Source organism: Pempheris klunzingeri, chromosome 16 (assembly GCF_042242105.1).
Source record: "Pempheris klunzingeri isolate RE-2024b chromosome 16, fPemKlu1.hap1, whole genome shotgun sequence".
Lineage (NCBI taxonomy): Eukaryota > Metazoa > Chordata > Actinopteri > Acropomatiformes > Pempheridae > Pempheris > Pempheris klunzingeri.
The window spans coordinates 18031760-18047514 of NC_092027.1; the positions used below are offsets into that span (position 1 = coordinate 18031760).

Consider the following 15755-nt stretch of genomic DNA (forward strand, 5'->3'; position numbering starts at 1 on the left):
TCATGCCAGCTTGTTTTCTAGCAGGCATGACAATCTTACTGTGGCAATCAGCACGCTGTGACCTCTGTGGCTGTCAACAGAGTCAAAAAGTGATATTACTAATCAATATAATGTTTCCCTAATGGTGCTGAAGACTGCCTCCTCCATACACTGCTGGTCCTGGTTGAACCACATCTCAGCGGCTGAGATCTGAAAGCAGAGTTACAAAGGGAAAAGTGCAAAAGGAATATTTTCAAAATTTCTTTAATAAAACCTAACCCATAGGGTTTCATACAAAAATACTTGTTATAAGTATCAAGGATGCATTACAAATATACTTTCTTGCAAATCAGTCTTACACAATTATTTTCTTTTTCCCCTGAAAGAACAGAAGTTGTGAAACCACAACCACAACTGGAGATCTTGCAGTAAGATGTTGTCTAGGACAACTGCAGATCACAATGATGATCCTCACTTAAAAGTGCCTTCCTTGATATCAGAGTGCGTATGTTGCATGAAGCATGTTTTGCACTTGCAGTGTCAAGCAAAAATATATAGTCCGGGACAAACTGGGATTTGAAAATCAAATGTGGGGTTCCAACAAGTTTAGAGTGTTTTACCTTGAGAAAATTCACTCTACACATCACAAGCATTGTTCAAACGAAACACAACAAACAGAAACTCCTGTAGGCAGTAGTAAAGCAAATTGCATCAATCAAAAAGTGCAATAAAATATATGACTAAATGAAAATTTCATACACTGGCACATAAAAAAATATGGAGGTTCTATTACTTTACATCTTACAACTCTCAGAGGCAGGAATATTCCTAAAAAATTCTTTAAAGCAACACAAACTGACTGGGCTAAACAAAAAACGTTGTTCCTCTAGTGAAAACCCCTTAAAAATACAGGGTTGACTGGAATGACGAAGCATCATACATTGCTTGGCCCCAACGGAAAAGTCACCAAGTGGCTATGAATGGACAATGAGACCCCAACGGTTTGGGTCTCTGGAAGGAACAGCTTATTTAGAAATGTAGTGCACCACAGGCTCTGGAACTGGACCTCCAGGTCCAATAGCTGAAGAGCACCAGCAGGAAGACTCAGGATCAGCAGAAGTGATGAATCATGGGAAAAGAAGAGGCGAGTGTCTTTCTGTCCAATTCCACAGTCCCGACTTTACTTCTCCAACCAACACATCTCCTCTGGAGTGTGGCTCTTCCGCTCCTTTCAAGTGCCTTAGATGAATGGTCCCTGAAAACTGGACCACAGTTCTAGAATTCATGCTGGACTTCAGCAAACTGGCAACATGCGAGCGTTGCCATTGTACTCCTCCTCAGCCTGAAGAAAAATTATAGACTTATTAGATAGTAAAGGTCATTTATCATCAGCTTGTCAGAATGTGTTATGGCTCCTTACTCTAAACTACTTAATTGAGAAACCTACCTCAGTGTATGTCGGGGGTGGCGGGAACTGGAAGGCTGGAACATTCATGAAGATGGGGCTGTCATCACCGTCAAAGTCGTCCAGGAGCGGCGTGAGGGGTTGGTCCAGGCGGCAGTCACGGGTGATGTCACTGTAGCTGGGAGGCTCAGAGGGCATCCTGAGGGACACCCAGCTCTGGGAGGCGTTGCTGACTGAACCTTCCTGGCTGCTCACGCTGTTGCTGCGGCTGCCCAGACCAGCGGTCCCAATGACCAGAGGCAGCTCCAGGATCAGCTTCTCACTACCAGGGATGTGGATATAGATCTGGCAGAAGGATCACAAACACAAGCGTTAATCTCAGCTCTCAAAAGGTACCAACTAAAACTCTCAGACAAAACATGGCTCCATAACTCAGGCTTACCATTAGAGCGTACTCCACACGGATGATGTTGCAGCCCAGTATGGATGGTTTGATCTTTGGCACCCTGATAGTCTTTCCCTGCCATGCGTCACACATACCAGATATGATGTGGTTTCCGCGCACTGAGGACAGCTTCTGGCGGAAAACCTTGGTGCGGCCATTGGCCTGATAAATGTGCTTGGCGATGATAGCTGCCTTTGGTACCACAATGCGGGAACATGTATTCTCAAACTTTGCATTGATGCAGATGTCTTCACCTTCACAGAAGCCACGGCGGTCAATTTTAACATTAAGTGACACCTGGCCATCAGGGATGAACATGCAGGTGACTTTCTTCTCTTTCATGCCACCTGTGGGAGACTGAGGAGAGACAGGAAGGTAAGGCTCAACCAATACTCAAGCAGGATCATGTCATGATTAAATTCAAATGGACATGAAGAGGTCAGTATGTTTAGGTTGTCTGAGCCAGAGCATGAAATATCCCTCCTCTTCAGAATCAGCGAACTCACCAGCAGGTCTGGGGTGTTGACATCCAGAGGCTCCTCCACCTCAAAGGGTTTCTTGCACTCGAGGGGGGGCTGCTGAGGCCTCTCCAGCAGGGCCTTCACATAGTACTGGACATATCCAAACTTCCCCTTGTATGATGACACCAGCTGCCTGTGAAGAAAACTCAAACTAATAAGTATTCTATAAAATACAACTAAATGAAGAGCCATACACCTGAGGACAAAAGAGACCGCCTTACCCTTGCTGGGGGAGCTCAAATCTGAAGGTGTACTCATATTTGTTGCCGGGCCTCAAGACTACTGATCCATCAGCGTCTGGAAAGAGATTATTAGATGTGATTATTTTCTCTGCCGTTTATCTAGTACATGCTTATTGTCTTCACTCAAGCAGCAAACAGGCTGGACTAGGCTTGGCCAAAACACAGCTGTTCACAGTCAGCTGTGAGGAAGCTCCATCCAGGTGAACATGCAGGCTAAACCTTCCATTGCACCTCAGCAGGTGTTACGTTTGGCTGTTAAGTTACACTGACAAATGTAGCAAAGTTGACCGTAGTGATGTCAGAGCACAGGTGGTCATGAGCGGAAGTGCCGTCCTACCTGTGGGCTGCTCGTCCAGCCGCAGCACCTCCTCATGGCGGAGGTACTCGGCCTCCTGCCGGCACCGCTGCTTGCCTTTAGCGTACTCCACCTTGGCGCAGCCCAGAGCCAGGACCTTCACCGCGGACACACGGGTCACCTCGGTCACCTCCACCTCTATCCGGCCACAGACCTGGTCTCCACCGCAGTAGAAAGTCTTGCTGGGATCTGAGAAGACTATTTGGAAGGTTTTCATTCTCTTCGTCATGGCCACCATGACTGCGTGTTCAGAAATCCGCTTGAAAGACCGAAACGGGGCTCAAATGTCCAGAAGTAATGCCGCAGAGAGCGCTGAGGTTCGGGGAAGCAGCAGCTTCCTCTTCACGTCCCTTCGCTTCACTTCTGTTCTGTTCGCTGCTGTAAACAAAGACGGCGCTGCTGCTTTTATATAAAGAGCCTCAGTGAGGCACGAGAAGCCAGGATGGGCAGCATGGCTCAGCGCGTGCACAGCGCTCCCATTGGAGGAGACGCTTTGTTTGTGTCGCTGTCAGCCAATCGGCGCCCGAAAGCGACGCGTGGACACCGCGTGGCTGTGAGAGTGTCGAGCATGCTCAGCAGATGAGAGCACAGGAAGAGCACTTTAGTAGTAAACAGACAGAAAGCAGGGAAAAGTTCATGTGGTATCACTCAGTCATTGGGACAGACTCCAGAGCGAAGAACATACAAACATACCAATGACTGTGGTTTTGATGATGATGATGATAAAACAGGATAAGACAAGTATCAGTAAAGGGCATTTACAGATTAATCTTTGAATAAGCACCACCAAGGCACAATACCAGCTGACACCATAAGGGCCTGGGAGTGGATCCTGCTTCCATACTTGACCTCCCACACAGTTTATCTGGGGCTGGACACAGGAAAGTAGTACACACTGCACAGAAAGTGGAAAACTAGTTGTTGCCCAGAGAGAGACATAAAAATGCGTGAAAGGGTTCATCAGAAAATCCGATCGCAAGCAAAGATTCAGGTCTGAATTCAAATACTGTACAACAGGGGTGAAAAGATGAAATACTTAATACATCCATGTACACAGTAGCCATAATTAAATGACCAGCTTTATGTTGTAAATGTGTGAGTTGATCGTTTTAAGGTTGTCTGCATTATACAGAGATCTATATCTGTTATTTAGAGGATAGAGAAAAACACAGCAGATTTGAAATGACTGCGTTCTCACAGTGTTCACACACATGCACGCGGTGTCATGTGACCTGCACAGCCTGCTGTTGCTGCTGGGGGCTTGGACAAAATGCTGTTTTGGATCTGATGAGATTGCATTGTTCCCTTTTGTGAACTTTTACCCACTTTTTGAGATGCCATTATACCATCAGGAGAATGTTCCACCTTAAACCTCGACCCAAAGCATCAAGGATGAATTACCCCTGCCCTCATGGATGGATGACTGAACAACTTACCGGGCACAGGCTTCTGGGCCAGAGCCTGTGTATGAAGTGACAGTTAATCAAATGACTATTAAGACATCCAAAAATCTATCAACTGATGCCAAAGAACGAAAAAAACAACACAAAACAACCCTAACGAGACACAAATGGACCACAGAGAGACACAGGACAGCTACAAAGACACAAAATGCCCACCGAGATGCAAAAAGACCACTCAGGCAGCTCCATCAGGCCAAGAAGGAGGCCTACAGAGGTGGGGACAGGGTCCTGTACAACCAGGCCAGAAACACACTGACAAAGGAGATCAGAGCAGCAAAGAGGTGCTACACTGAAAAGCTGAGACCACTTCTCAGCCAACAACCTGGCATCAGTGTGGAGAGGCCTGAAAGACATCACTAACTACAGGAGACCGCTGCAGAGAACCACCAACTGGCTGACGACCTGAACGAGAACTACTGTAGGTTTGACAAACCCACATTCACATCCCTCCCCTGTGAGTTCAGACAACCACCTACACCCCCTGCCACTCCCACACTGTCACTAACTGACCCCCCTACCTGCACTCAGGATCTGTGAGGAGGATGTGAGTCAGCTCTTTCAGAGACAGAAGATCAGGAAGGCTCCCGGATCCAATGGTGTGTCCCCCCTCCTGTCTCAAAGTCTGCACTGACCAGCTGGCCCCCATCTTCACGCAGATCTTCAACAGATCACTGGAGCTGTGTGAAGCCCCCTCCTGCTTCAAACACTCCACAGTCATCCTGGTCCCCAAGAAACCCTCCATAAATGACTACAGGCCCGTGTGGTCATGAAATCCTTTGAGCACAGTGTTAAAACACCTGAAGGACATCACAGCCCCCCTGCTGGACCCCCAGCAGTCTGCCCACCAAGGACACAGGTCAGTGGATCATGCAGTCAACGTGGGATGGCATTACATCCTGCAACACCTCGACCTGCCAGGATCCTGTTTGTGGACTTCAGCTCGGTGTTCAACACCATCATCCCAGAAGTCCTCTGCTCCAAACTCAGCCAGCTCACTGTGCCAGCCCCCACCTGTCAGTGGACCAAAGACTTTCTGACAGACCGGAGGCAGCAGGTGAGGCTGGGGAACATCACGTCCAGCATCCAGACAATCAGCACTGGTGCTCCCCCCCCCCCCCCCTCTGCTCCTCTCCCTGTACACCAATGACTGCACCTCAGAGGACCGTCTGTTAGACTCCTGACGTTTGCAGACGACACAACGACCATCGGCCTGATCGGAGACGGGGACCAGTCTGCTTACAGATGGAACAGGCTGGATGACTGGAGACTGATAACTCAGTCAGGTCCTGCACAATCCTGTTGGGGTTAATTTTGTAATAATGAGCAGCTTGCTGTACATTATATAAGTTATAATAACCAAGGTCATGTACACCAGCGAACCAGCTTCATGAATGTTTTCTACAGAGCCACTACTAATGATGTATCTGCCATATATTGTTGTCATTTCTACTTGTTTCTACTTATAATTTTATAATAATGTATAAATAAAAATGAAATAAAATGTTATTTCTGTGTTCGGAAACATAACTTCACGTTTTTCTCACAATGTGACCAAGCATGAATGCGTGTTTATGTTTTGATAAGAATAAAGTCATGAAAACATTTATCATCTTTAAAATAAGTCAGTCAGTCAAACTGTGTGTATACAGCACAAGTCATACATTAAACGCACCATCATGTGCTGGATATAAGAGCTAAAAAGGAAGATAAAACTAACAAAAAACAACCTTCTTCGTGGTTTTTCCTTTACTTTATCCACCCTGATGACCACCCCTCTGCTTTAATGTTTACTGTAAAAGTCAGACAAATGGCTGATGGGGGCAGGTATGGCAGCCAAAGTGAGACAGAATGACTGACCGATGGAAGAGCTGGAGATGTTTGCTGTAATGTGCACTAACCACCACACGTGCCTGTTGTAGAGACTTGTAGTCATACTCAAAAGAAGACAATGTCAGAAAACACCCTCCCTTTCAAGATGTCTCCTTTAGAGGACTTAAAGAAACCAGAGCTCAGAGGAGGGCCAGGCATTCTGTTGCATGAATATCCTACTCCCTAGTGGAGGAAATATAGTGCTACAGTTGGTCTGTTAAAAGGCAGCATCTGGGCCCATGTCAAATAAAGGACTTGTGCAACACGTTAGATTATTTCAAACCACGTCTATCTCAGCTTTTGCATCTTCAGATCATCATTTTGAGTTATATTTAAAAAAAATGCTGATGGCTCTTCAGAGCTGGTTTGATCTTGTCCAAACTTATTTCATCATCACTGGTTTAACATGTAAAAATGTCTCATCTTTTTAGTGAACACATCTCTCCACACTGTTTGGGTCTAGAAATTCTGCCACGTTGACGGCACCTTCCTGCGTCATTAAATGTCAGAAAGCCACAGTTAGATCCGAGCAGCACACAAACAAGTGGACAGTGTTGACAGTCCAGGGCAGGGGTGTCAAACTCAATCAAAGAAGGGGCCAAAATTTAAAACACGGTCTAAGTCGAGGGCCAAACGGGCTTAACATTTAGTGAAGAGTCTAAAAGTGACTGTTTTATTATAGTATATAACATAATATATATTTTATTCAGAAATATGAATTTAAACAGCCACACTTCAACAACTTTTCCTCAAAATGAATACAATTTAAAAAAAATTTTTTTTTGTACTTATCCTCATATTTTGTCTCATATTATATTCTTTAATTACGGCTACATCAGCTCCACTAACAAGACACAGGTTTACCTCCGATAGACACACGTAAAATTCTGCCCCCCACCTGCTGAGAAAGTCTCTGTTTTCAAAGTCCACTTTTAGTTTAGCCATTTATTTTGGGGGAAAGCTAGCTGAAGTGTCACTATAAAAGCGCTGACGATACATTGATCCACTGATCAGGGTGTCATTACACCTGCTGCACGGGTCCTGACTAGCGCGGCAGCTGTTCAGTGCATTGTGGGATTTCGTAGTATGAGGTGGGAGTGCTGTTTACCAACAGGCCTTTAATAGTCACATGAAATTTTCTCGCTGGCTGTATATAATTGTATCGCAGGCTGGATGTGGCCCGCAGGCCTTGAGTTGAGGAGATGCTGCCCTGCCTCGGTTCCCCCTGCTGGCAAAGTCAGTGTGGCAGGACACTGTACAACTGGGCCCATACAGCCTTTCCATGTTGGACTTTAATGTCATTCTCAATTATTCATTAAGTCTAGCAAGAGAAATAGGTTCCAATGTACCTGCACAGAATCCATTTTACACAAATGAAGCTGCTTTGTATTTTGACACAAGGTCTCAAATGATGAGACAATGTCAGAAACAAGCAATTGCTCTTTGAGAAATGGGGGCAAAATGTGTCCACAAGATCAGATAGGCTCCTCCCTTCCATCCTATCTGGTGGGTAAAATAAATTGCCCTCGACAAGGTTAACTGATGAGTCATGAGACACATTCATTTTCAGTGTTTCAGCCACATGGTCATAGTGGTGAAAAAAAAAAGTAATGTCTTCTTTCTCCCAATATCCTTTTGGCTGACCAATGGTGTAAAACAATTTGAAAAATGGCCCACATTTAAAAAAAAAAAAGAAAAAAGAAACTGTTTGTTTCAATGTACTACTCACACCTGCTAGTCTTCAAAAAGTCCCTAGTGGTCAAAATTAACACATCCCCTCTGCTTTCAAACACCTTTACCCAGGCAATTCAAATGTGAAAACACTGAGCAAAAACATGAGTATGTGCTGAATTTATAAAAAGTACCAGTGCCAGGCAGCTTAACTTAGTGTGGTCAGTGGGAGTAACCCTCACATCTGCTCACAGGCAAGAACACAGTACGACCATCAGATACTCAGTCCTGCATCTTGGAGCATGAATTCCATAACGACTTCCAAATAAACACACTAAAAAGGGAGTTGTAGTTATTTAGGATTATTTTATTCAATTACAATGTTTAAAAGGACAAGAAAATCAGATGCATTGAACACATGCTTTTACCAAGTTTCATCATTCAGAAAGTTGGTTTTATTCCAGAGTAAAAGCAATGGCAGCGAGGAGTGCAGACAGCCGTGAGCTCTCAGGTCACTACTGCATCTGAAAATAAAGCACAACGTGGTTACTCTTAAGACTAAACTATTGACAAGTTTGTCCAATTTTAGTTTTACTTGACAAATTTAGACTAGAAATTAAGTTACAGATGGCATTAGAAAAGTGGCAGAAGAGAAAAAGGTAATGTTCCCAACAGGTCTTCTCAGCAGGTGCCAGCGAAGCCCATTGGAAGAGATTGTTTTCTGGTCAACTCCACAGCAAGTCAGGAATAGAGAGTCCTGAAAGCCTTGGTATATGACCACAGACGGGCATTACTCAGAACCCCTTTATGTCGCCAGGAGGGTTTAACACATTAGTTTGATAAAATAAGGGAATAGGGAAGTATTTGAATATGTAACAGTCATGTTATGGATTCCAGACAAAAAGGGACCAACCTCTGGATCCTGAGATATTGATGGTTAATTTACATGGAAAAGACAGGACATTGTAAACACTGTACAGAGCCAAGGTGAATTTTGACAGATAGACCCTTTTGGATAGTTCAAAACAGGAACCAATTCTTGAGCATTACTGTTTGGCATTAGTGCAAGACCATAACATGCCACTGCTCCTCACGTGTTCTGCAGTAACATGGTAGAGCCACACAGATTCTTTTTCCATGACAGTGCTGCTAAATAGCACATTTAAAATTCAAATGGCTACTAAGAGTGAGCATTTAAACAAATATCAGGACCCCAAGCACATTCTGCATGCAGAACAACAATGCCACATGGAGTCTGTCTAGCACCAATTTTGAAACAAACAAGTTGCAGATACCATCCCGTACCATCATTGTGTTGTAGCCCGTCACTAGTCATTGTGCACATCCAATCACTGGGCAGGAAGGGACCTCAAAGACAAACCCATCTACTGCTGTTCATGAGTCCATTTCCTCCATCAACGTGACCTAAAGACAAATAACTTTAGTAAAGTGCTGATGAAAGTCAGAGCAAAATAAATAAAAAAATCCTAAACACCCAAAACAGAACATGCAAACTCTACATGGAGGTTAAAGGCTCAAACCATAAAGCAGATCTGAACCTGAACTTCTTGCTGTGAGGCAATAGTGCAAACCACTGCACCACCATGCTGCCCTAAATTAAGTCAAATCTTCAGTTTAAGTTAGCAAATAGATTCTGCTACAGCATCTCTTGTACAACACTTTTCCTCCACCGCAACATTGTACAGCAAGACTGATGATGTAACCAAGAAGGTACATCATGCTTCTACTGAAGCCAAAGACAAGGTACTGCACTACTCATGTGTTCTGCAGTAATATCCCACAAGGTTCATGGCAGTGAGCATGTGGGTAAAGCAAAACTACAGATTTACTGTCCGAGGCATTTCCAACGACACGGCCCTACAGTTCTAAGGTCGGTCGGGATAGACCTCAGCTTTCACTGGGAGACAAACCGCCTTCACTTCACTCACCCAGCTCAAGCCTGGGATGAAGGCCATTCTTGGCTGCAGCAGAAACCTGGAAGTACATGAACAGAAGCACATGGTGAGAAAGTGATTAGTTTACCCAGATAAATTACAATTACCAGAAGGGTGATACAGCCTCATGTTGCATACATTAAGTTGTGTACAGTTTTGACAGATGAACAGTGTTGTATCAGATGGTACTTAAGATCCCATTTCTCCCAATGCTGATTCCAGTGCCAACTAGACTGGATCCCAATTCTTGCTTAAGAGGATATTGTCATTTACAAGTCCAGTGTGTCAGTTAAGTACAGATGCAATCAACATATTGTCTCAACAAATATACCAGGACTCCAGGCATGAGGGGCGTGGAGACCAACGATGCCAGATGTTGAGTTTGTATAGCACTGACTTTTGAACAAACCAGAAGACGAACCAACTGGCTGCAGATACCATACAGTGCTGTATTGTCATTGTGTAGTAGCCTGTCACTACCCCGCGCCCCCTTTATCCTGCTCCCAGTGTCGCAGCTATACACTCTACTTACAGCATGTCATTTCACTGCTCCAGGCCATGACAGCAAGGGAATCTGCAAGAGTGAGGATGGTAGTGAGAATGCATTTCCAGAAGCCCACACTCACTTATCAGTGCAGCATACTGTTCAGAGAGGCAGCAGTCACTCACGCTTCAGAGCAGTTGAACATTTAGCCATAGCCAATCATCATAACATGGTCAACACAAGGGGTATTCTGTAATATAGCTTACCCAGCTGGCCTGAGGTCTTCTCTGGCACCTGCCAAACACAGGACAGTTATAACCCACTGCCATGACACCCACACATACCCGCTGTCAATTCCCATTAGTAACACTGCTGCAGCACTAACAGCAGTGGGTTGCAAGGGAATGATTTGCTCTGAGCACTGTATGAGCTCTACAGCCCACTTGACAGGACCAAAGCTCATACTGTGCCAACAAACAAGGACACTACAGGAGCTGCAGACCAACTCCTACAGTCTACAGGCTGTGGTGCATCTGAAGTTGCAGACAGACCAGTAGAGGCTTAAATGACAAGCTATTTTCACTGAAATCCTGTAAGCTAAGTAGTCAAAGAAAACAGCTGCCTCACCCACAGACACATGGAAATCCTACATATCCCATCAACTGATGAGGGGAGAAGTGAGGCTATACTGGCTCACTTGGACAGCACTTCTGGGACAGGGGTGATAAGTTTCTTAAGTGACATAAGTCCACAAATGTACTAACCTCATGTCTTAGAGGGCCAGTACATGTTGCAGGTCATCTCCCCATCACATTCAGCAGCCACATCCTGCAAGAAAGGTTTATATGGAACGTATCAGAGGGCATCCTGCATGTCTCTGAAAGTTAAACTTTAAGACTGGTTTAATCAAATTTAAGGCCAATTTTGCAGTAAAAATACAGACTGTCAGTTAAGTCATCGTGCATTCTCATATTCCATTTCGACATGGCTTTTAGGTAAATGCCATCCCATCTCCTTTAGCCTACAGTCTGTCAGTTTCCTCTTCCTAATGCTTAATAGAGAATGTGAGAGGGTCTATGTGACATGAACCCACAGTTGAGCAACTTGCTCTGAAATACTGGAGATTAATGGCTCAACAGAAACAGTGGAAAAGAGGGTTCAAGTTATGGAGAAAGTAAAGCCACAGGAAGTAGAGTGTCTGCAGGGTACCTAGCTCCTCCACGCCATCTGACAGACACTATGGCAGTCATGAGATTAAACAGACACTGTGCGCTCCAAGTAGATTTTAGACTATTCAGTGAATACTAAAGAGCGAGCCCCCCCCCCCCCCCCCCCACAAAGAGAATTTAAGACCATATAATAGTATATTTGAATGTTTTAAGACTTTAGGACCTACAGGCACCCTGATTCATTGTCGACATGCCCCTGAAGCACGTTGAGAGTTAGCTATACATTGTCAGGGCATTTCATGTATCTTTAAAGCGGCACATGGAGGGTGAATGTGTCAGGCCTCATTGTCACTGCTCAGCAACCAACAGTGCAGAGGTGAAAGCAAAACCTGTCGTTCTATAGCCACTGGTATCCTGGGATCTGCTCACTGCACAGGGGAATCCCACAGACTGATCCTCAGTGGCCATGTGGTCAGTTTGAAATCTGACCCGCTCCTCTGCTCACTTTAGAGCTTGCTTGAGTTTGGAGTGCATGTTCTCAATCTTTAAGTAATGGAGCTTATATTGATTCCCATTTGTGAGGTGCTATTGATGGCAAACACTCCTGATTGATTCTAAAATTTTCAGGGGATGAGGGTGGGGGGTTGTCAAACAGTTTTTTTTTTTCCTGCTGCACTGTTTGAGGGGGCAGAAAGGTAATTTTCCACAGATAAGACTACAAGAGGTGAAAGTAAAAACTAACTACACCCATTGGTTTGTGGACAGCCGTTTTCATGCCCTGAATTGAGCATTTTCAAAATCAGCATCTTGGTTTAACAGCTGTTGCAGCTTAGTTAAAGTGTTAAACAGGTTTTCATCTTTCATCTCTTGAGCCTTATATACCATTCAGTACCACGCACATTGGTTACAGTAATTGTGTTTATAATCCTAATATAGAGTGGGCTCAAGTTTTCATACAATTACATTTTGTGATCTATCCTTCAACCAGACAATACCTGAAGAGAGATGTCCAAGCAAGCAGCCTTCCACAGTCGGCTACATCTGGCAGCATACTGGAAGATAGAGAGACACGTTTTACCCTGCCAGCTCCTCTGATCAAACTGCTGTTCAAACACTTTACGCTTATTAAAAGACAACATTTGCAAGTCGTGACAGACATAACAAACCAAAGAATAGTTTGGGTAGGATGGTAACCCGCTACGATCATTTAAAAAAAAGCTTGTAAAAAAATAATGCTAATATAAGCTAGCATAGTCAGCTTGCCAACACTAGCTTCATTAGGCCCGAGTGGAATTCAGAGTTATTGTGCTCATATGTCGGGAACAGGGGAACTCTCCAGAGCTGGCACACACGTCACAATGGCGAAGAGTGACATACTTTAAAAGGTGGGACAGCAAAGTGGCTCACAGGGCGAACACTGCATGGGGGAGGCCGCTAGCCTTTTTTGTCGGTATGCTAGCTAGCAGTCGCATGCTTACTGACGACAACGTGGTGAGGAATGTGAAGACGTAACGTTACGTTTCGGTTCAAATCCCAAATTAAATCACGTGCATTTAACCACGACCACGAGGTGTGTATCTGTTCACAGTGCAGTAAATAACAGTTTTTCACGTTTACCTGTCGCCGTGCGCGATCTCCACCTTCGTCTTAGCAGATCCAAGGTCCGAGCGAGAGAGAGACCAAAGCTGCGATGCGACGTAATTTATACTGTGCGTTACGTCAGTTGAAACCGCTTTTCGACAACCACCTCTGCGTTCAGGGCCACTCGGAAATCATGGCTCCAAATGTTTTGACCTGAACTCTAAATCCATAAGATCATGGATATATGGATACGATATGATGTTCATGTTGATGACATACAAGTGTAGCATTATGATTTTTGTTAGACACATTGACATTACTGGATAAAAGAGACTGAACTGAATATATTCTGCACAGGTTTCAGACTTTGATTTATTTATTTATTTATCTCTATCTTTGTATGTATGTATGTGTATGTATATATATACACACACACACACACACACACACACACACACACACACATATATATTGTGTGTTATTTTATCTATTATTGTTTCAGTCTGGAACAGGCACTCAAAACATTTCACTGCACATTATACTGTGTATAACTGTGCTGTGTATGTGACAAATAAAGGTCTTGAATCTTGAATGAATGAATGAATGAAGGCTTTTCATGCTTGCATCACTTTGAACAAATGAAGGCCATATATTCTATCCCAAATAATGCAATTTGTATTCTTTGGATGTGTTCTTAGACAACACTAATTGAGCCTCTGACTATTAACTTCTATTAACCCGCCCCCTTGTGTACAGTATATAACACAATATATGGCTCTGCTTTGGCAATTTGATTACACATAAATACAGTAGTTCAGTTAAGTATTCATCATGTGAGCACAACATCAACTGAATTAGCTGCAGCTATAGCATTCAGATTTTTAAAAACTAGACTTTGACACAAGGCTTGACCCTCAGTAAAACATGCAGCTCCAAGTCAAGGATCCTTATCGTATCAGTTGATATTGTGTTTAGTGATGTATATTCCTTTGTGAAGTGAATGCATGTCACACTGTACACTTAAAGTATCCCTGCCCCCATTTTCTTTCTTTGACAAACTTCCTTCCCTTCCTCCCCATTGCTATGTAGGTCTGTAAGTAGATGTTCAACACAGGTTCTATATGAGAAAATGGATAAATAAAACTAAACACACCAGCATTAAGTCTGATAGACAGCGGAATGTACAATATTTTTCTAGCCTTATCACAAGTAGCTGTCCATTCAATTTGCCACATTTTCAGGAAGATATTATCTGTTAGGTAACTTATAGCATATGAAACAGACCCCAGATCTGTAAGCCACAGCTGGAAGAAAGGGGTAGTCTCTGACTTCTACTGCTGAACAAGGCGTTTGGCCAACAGTGTACAAAAGAAAATGATCTCCCCCTCATATTTATTAATGGAAGGATTAATTACCACTTATACAAAGATAGCAAGTAGGGGACCTGGTGCAAGGCCCTGGATACACAACCAAACACAAGAGGCCAGAACATTTGAACCAGAAGTGATGGGTTCATGTGTCTAGTGATTCATATTCCCAAACAAAGTTACAATTAATCAAATTACCACCAACCAATAGCCAAACAGTGAACCTGAGCCTGTAGGTGGGGTCTGCTCTCTCACATGTAGAGACATAATAAACTTTATCTAGACAGCACAAGTTTCAAAATACTAACACACTTCTGGACCACATTCTTCAGATGAGAACGTCGATGTTTTGACAGGAGTCTATATATTTTGGTAACTAAATACATTTTTGTATTTAAAAAAACCCAAAACAACCAAACAAAATGTAGTTTGAGATACAATTCCTCCACCAAGGACGGCCACAGAGCACATTCAGCCACAACACATGGGCACTAGGATTGTCTCTGTTGAATATGCTGCCGCCACTCACACCTACCTCCATTGAGAGGACAGTTCTCGCACTCCACCTCTCACATTTCCTTGTAATATCTTATGTTTAACAGGGTGGAAACACTGTGGTGCTCTGTAGAACATAATGAGATTGAGGGTTCAAGGTTTTTGTTATATTACAGCACATAGTTGCACAATGAAATGCAACTTGTAGCCCCTTCGTGCTATACACACATCTAATATTTAAAGATAATTAAATTTAGAATTCAACAGGATAAAATATAAAATGAAATAAAAACAATATACAGTTATTTAATAAATGTACATGTACATGATCTCCTTTTGCTTGACCAGCCTGAGTCCCAGTCGGTCCACTCCAGCCTCAGGTTCAAGCTGGGTTAGCTTTCCTCCTAGGGTAGTCACCCCCCCACTGCAGCGCTTGTTCTGACTGGATGATATGAGCAGTGATCGTCTCAAGATCTGCAGCTCTTAAAGGATAACTGATTTTGTAAAATCTGGGCCCTATTTTTTCATATTTTCAGTTCAAATTAAGTTGAAGTACAAAAACCTTTGTCCAATGAATCGCCTCAGCCGGCCTCCACAAACGGGCTACAATGGTTGCAATGTAATCCTTTGGGACCAAAAATTCTTCTTGAAAGTAAATATTCTTTTGCAGGCACAGTTACCTGTAGCCCATCCATGGCTGCCAACTGAGCAGATCTATTGGGCCCATTCCATAACATAACGGAAAAGTCCAAAA

At 43.7% G+C, this 15755-nt stretch overlaps 1 protein-coding gene, 1 long non-coding RNA gene and 2 other non-coding genes across 4 annotated transcripts; all 4 read right to left on the reverse strand.

Annotated features, from left to right (window-relative positions):
• Window positions 1-227: 227 nt before the first annotated feature.
• Window positions 228-3338, reverse strand: LOC139215033 (thioredoxin-interacting protein-like). Its single transcript, XM_070845853.1, has 6 exons — window positions 2930-3338; window positions 2572-2647; window positions 2336-2483; window positions 1827-2186; window positions 1427-1729; window positions 228-1321 (listed from the first exon to the last, which is right to left on the reverse strand). Exons 1-6 carry the CDS (start codon window positions 3183-3185, stop codon window positions 1274-1276), a joined length of 1191 nt encoding a protein of 396 aa, XP_070701954.1. The 5' UTR covers window positions 3186-3338; the 3' UTR covers window positions 228-1273.
• Window positions 3339-8296: 4958 nt separating this feature from the next.
• Window positions 8297-13232, reverse strand: LOC139215454 (uncharacterized). Its single transcript, XR_011585519.1, has 8 exons — window positions 13176-13232; window positions 12554-12610; window positions 11154-11217; window positions 10656-10683; window positions 10438-10479; window positions 9900-9945; window positions 9256-9375; window positions 8297-8474 (listed from the first exon to the last, which is right to left on the reverse strand). It is a non-coding gene; the product is annotated as an uncharacterized lncRNA (long non-coding RNA).
• Window positions 9729-9863, reverse strand: LOC139216091 (small nucleolar RNA SNORA18). The gene has a single exon (XR_011585552.1). It is a non-coding gene; the product is annotated as a small nucleolar RNA SNORA18 (small nucleolar RNA).
• On the reverse strand, window positions 10217-10354 carry LOC139216086 (small nucleolar RNA SNORA8). The gene has a single exon (XR_011585547.1). It is a non-coding gene; the product is annotated as a small nucleolar RNA SNORA8 (small nucleolar RNA).
• Window positions 13233-15755: the final 2523 nt, after the last annotated feature.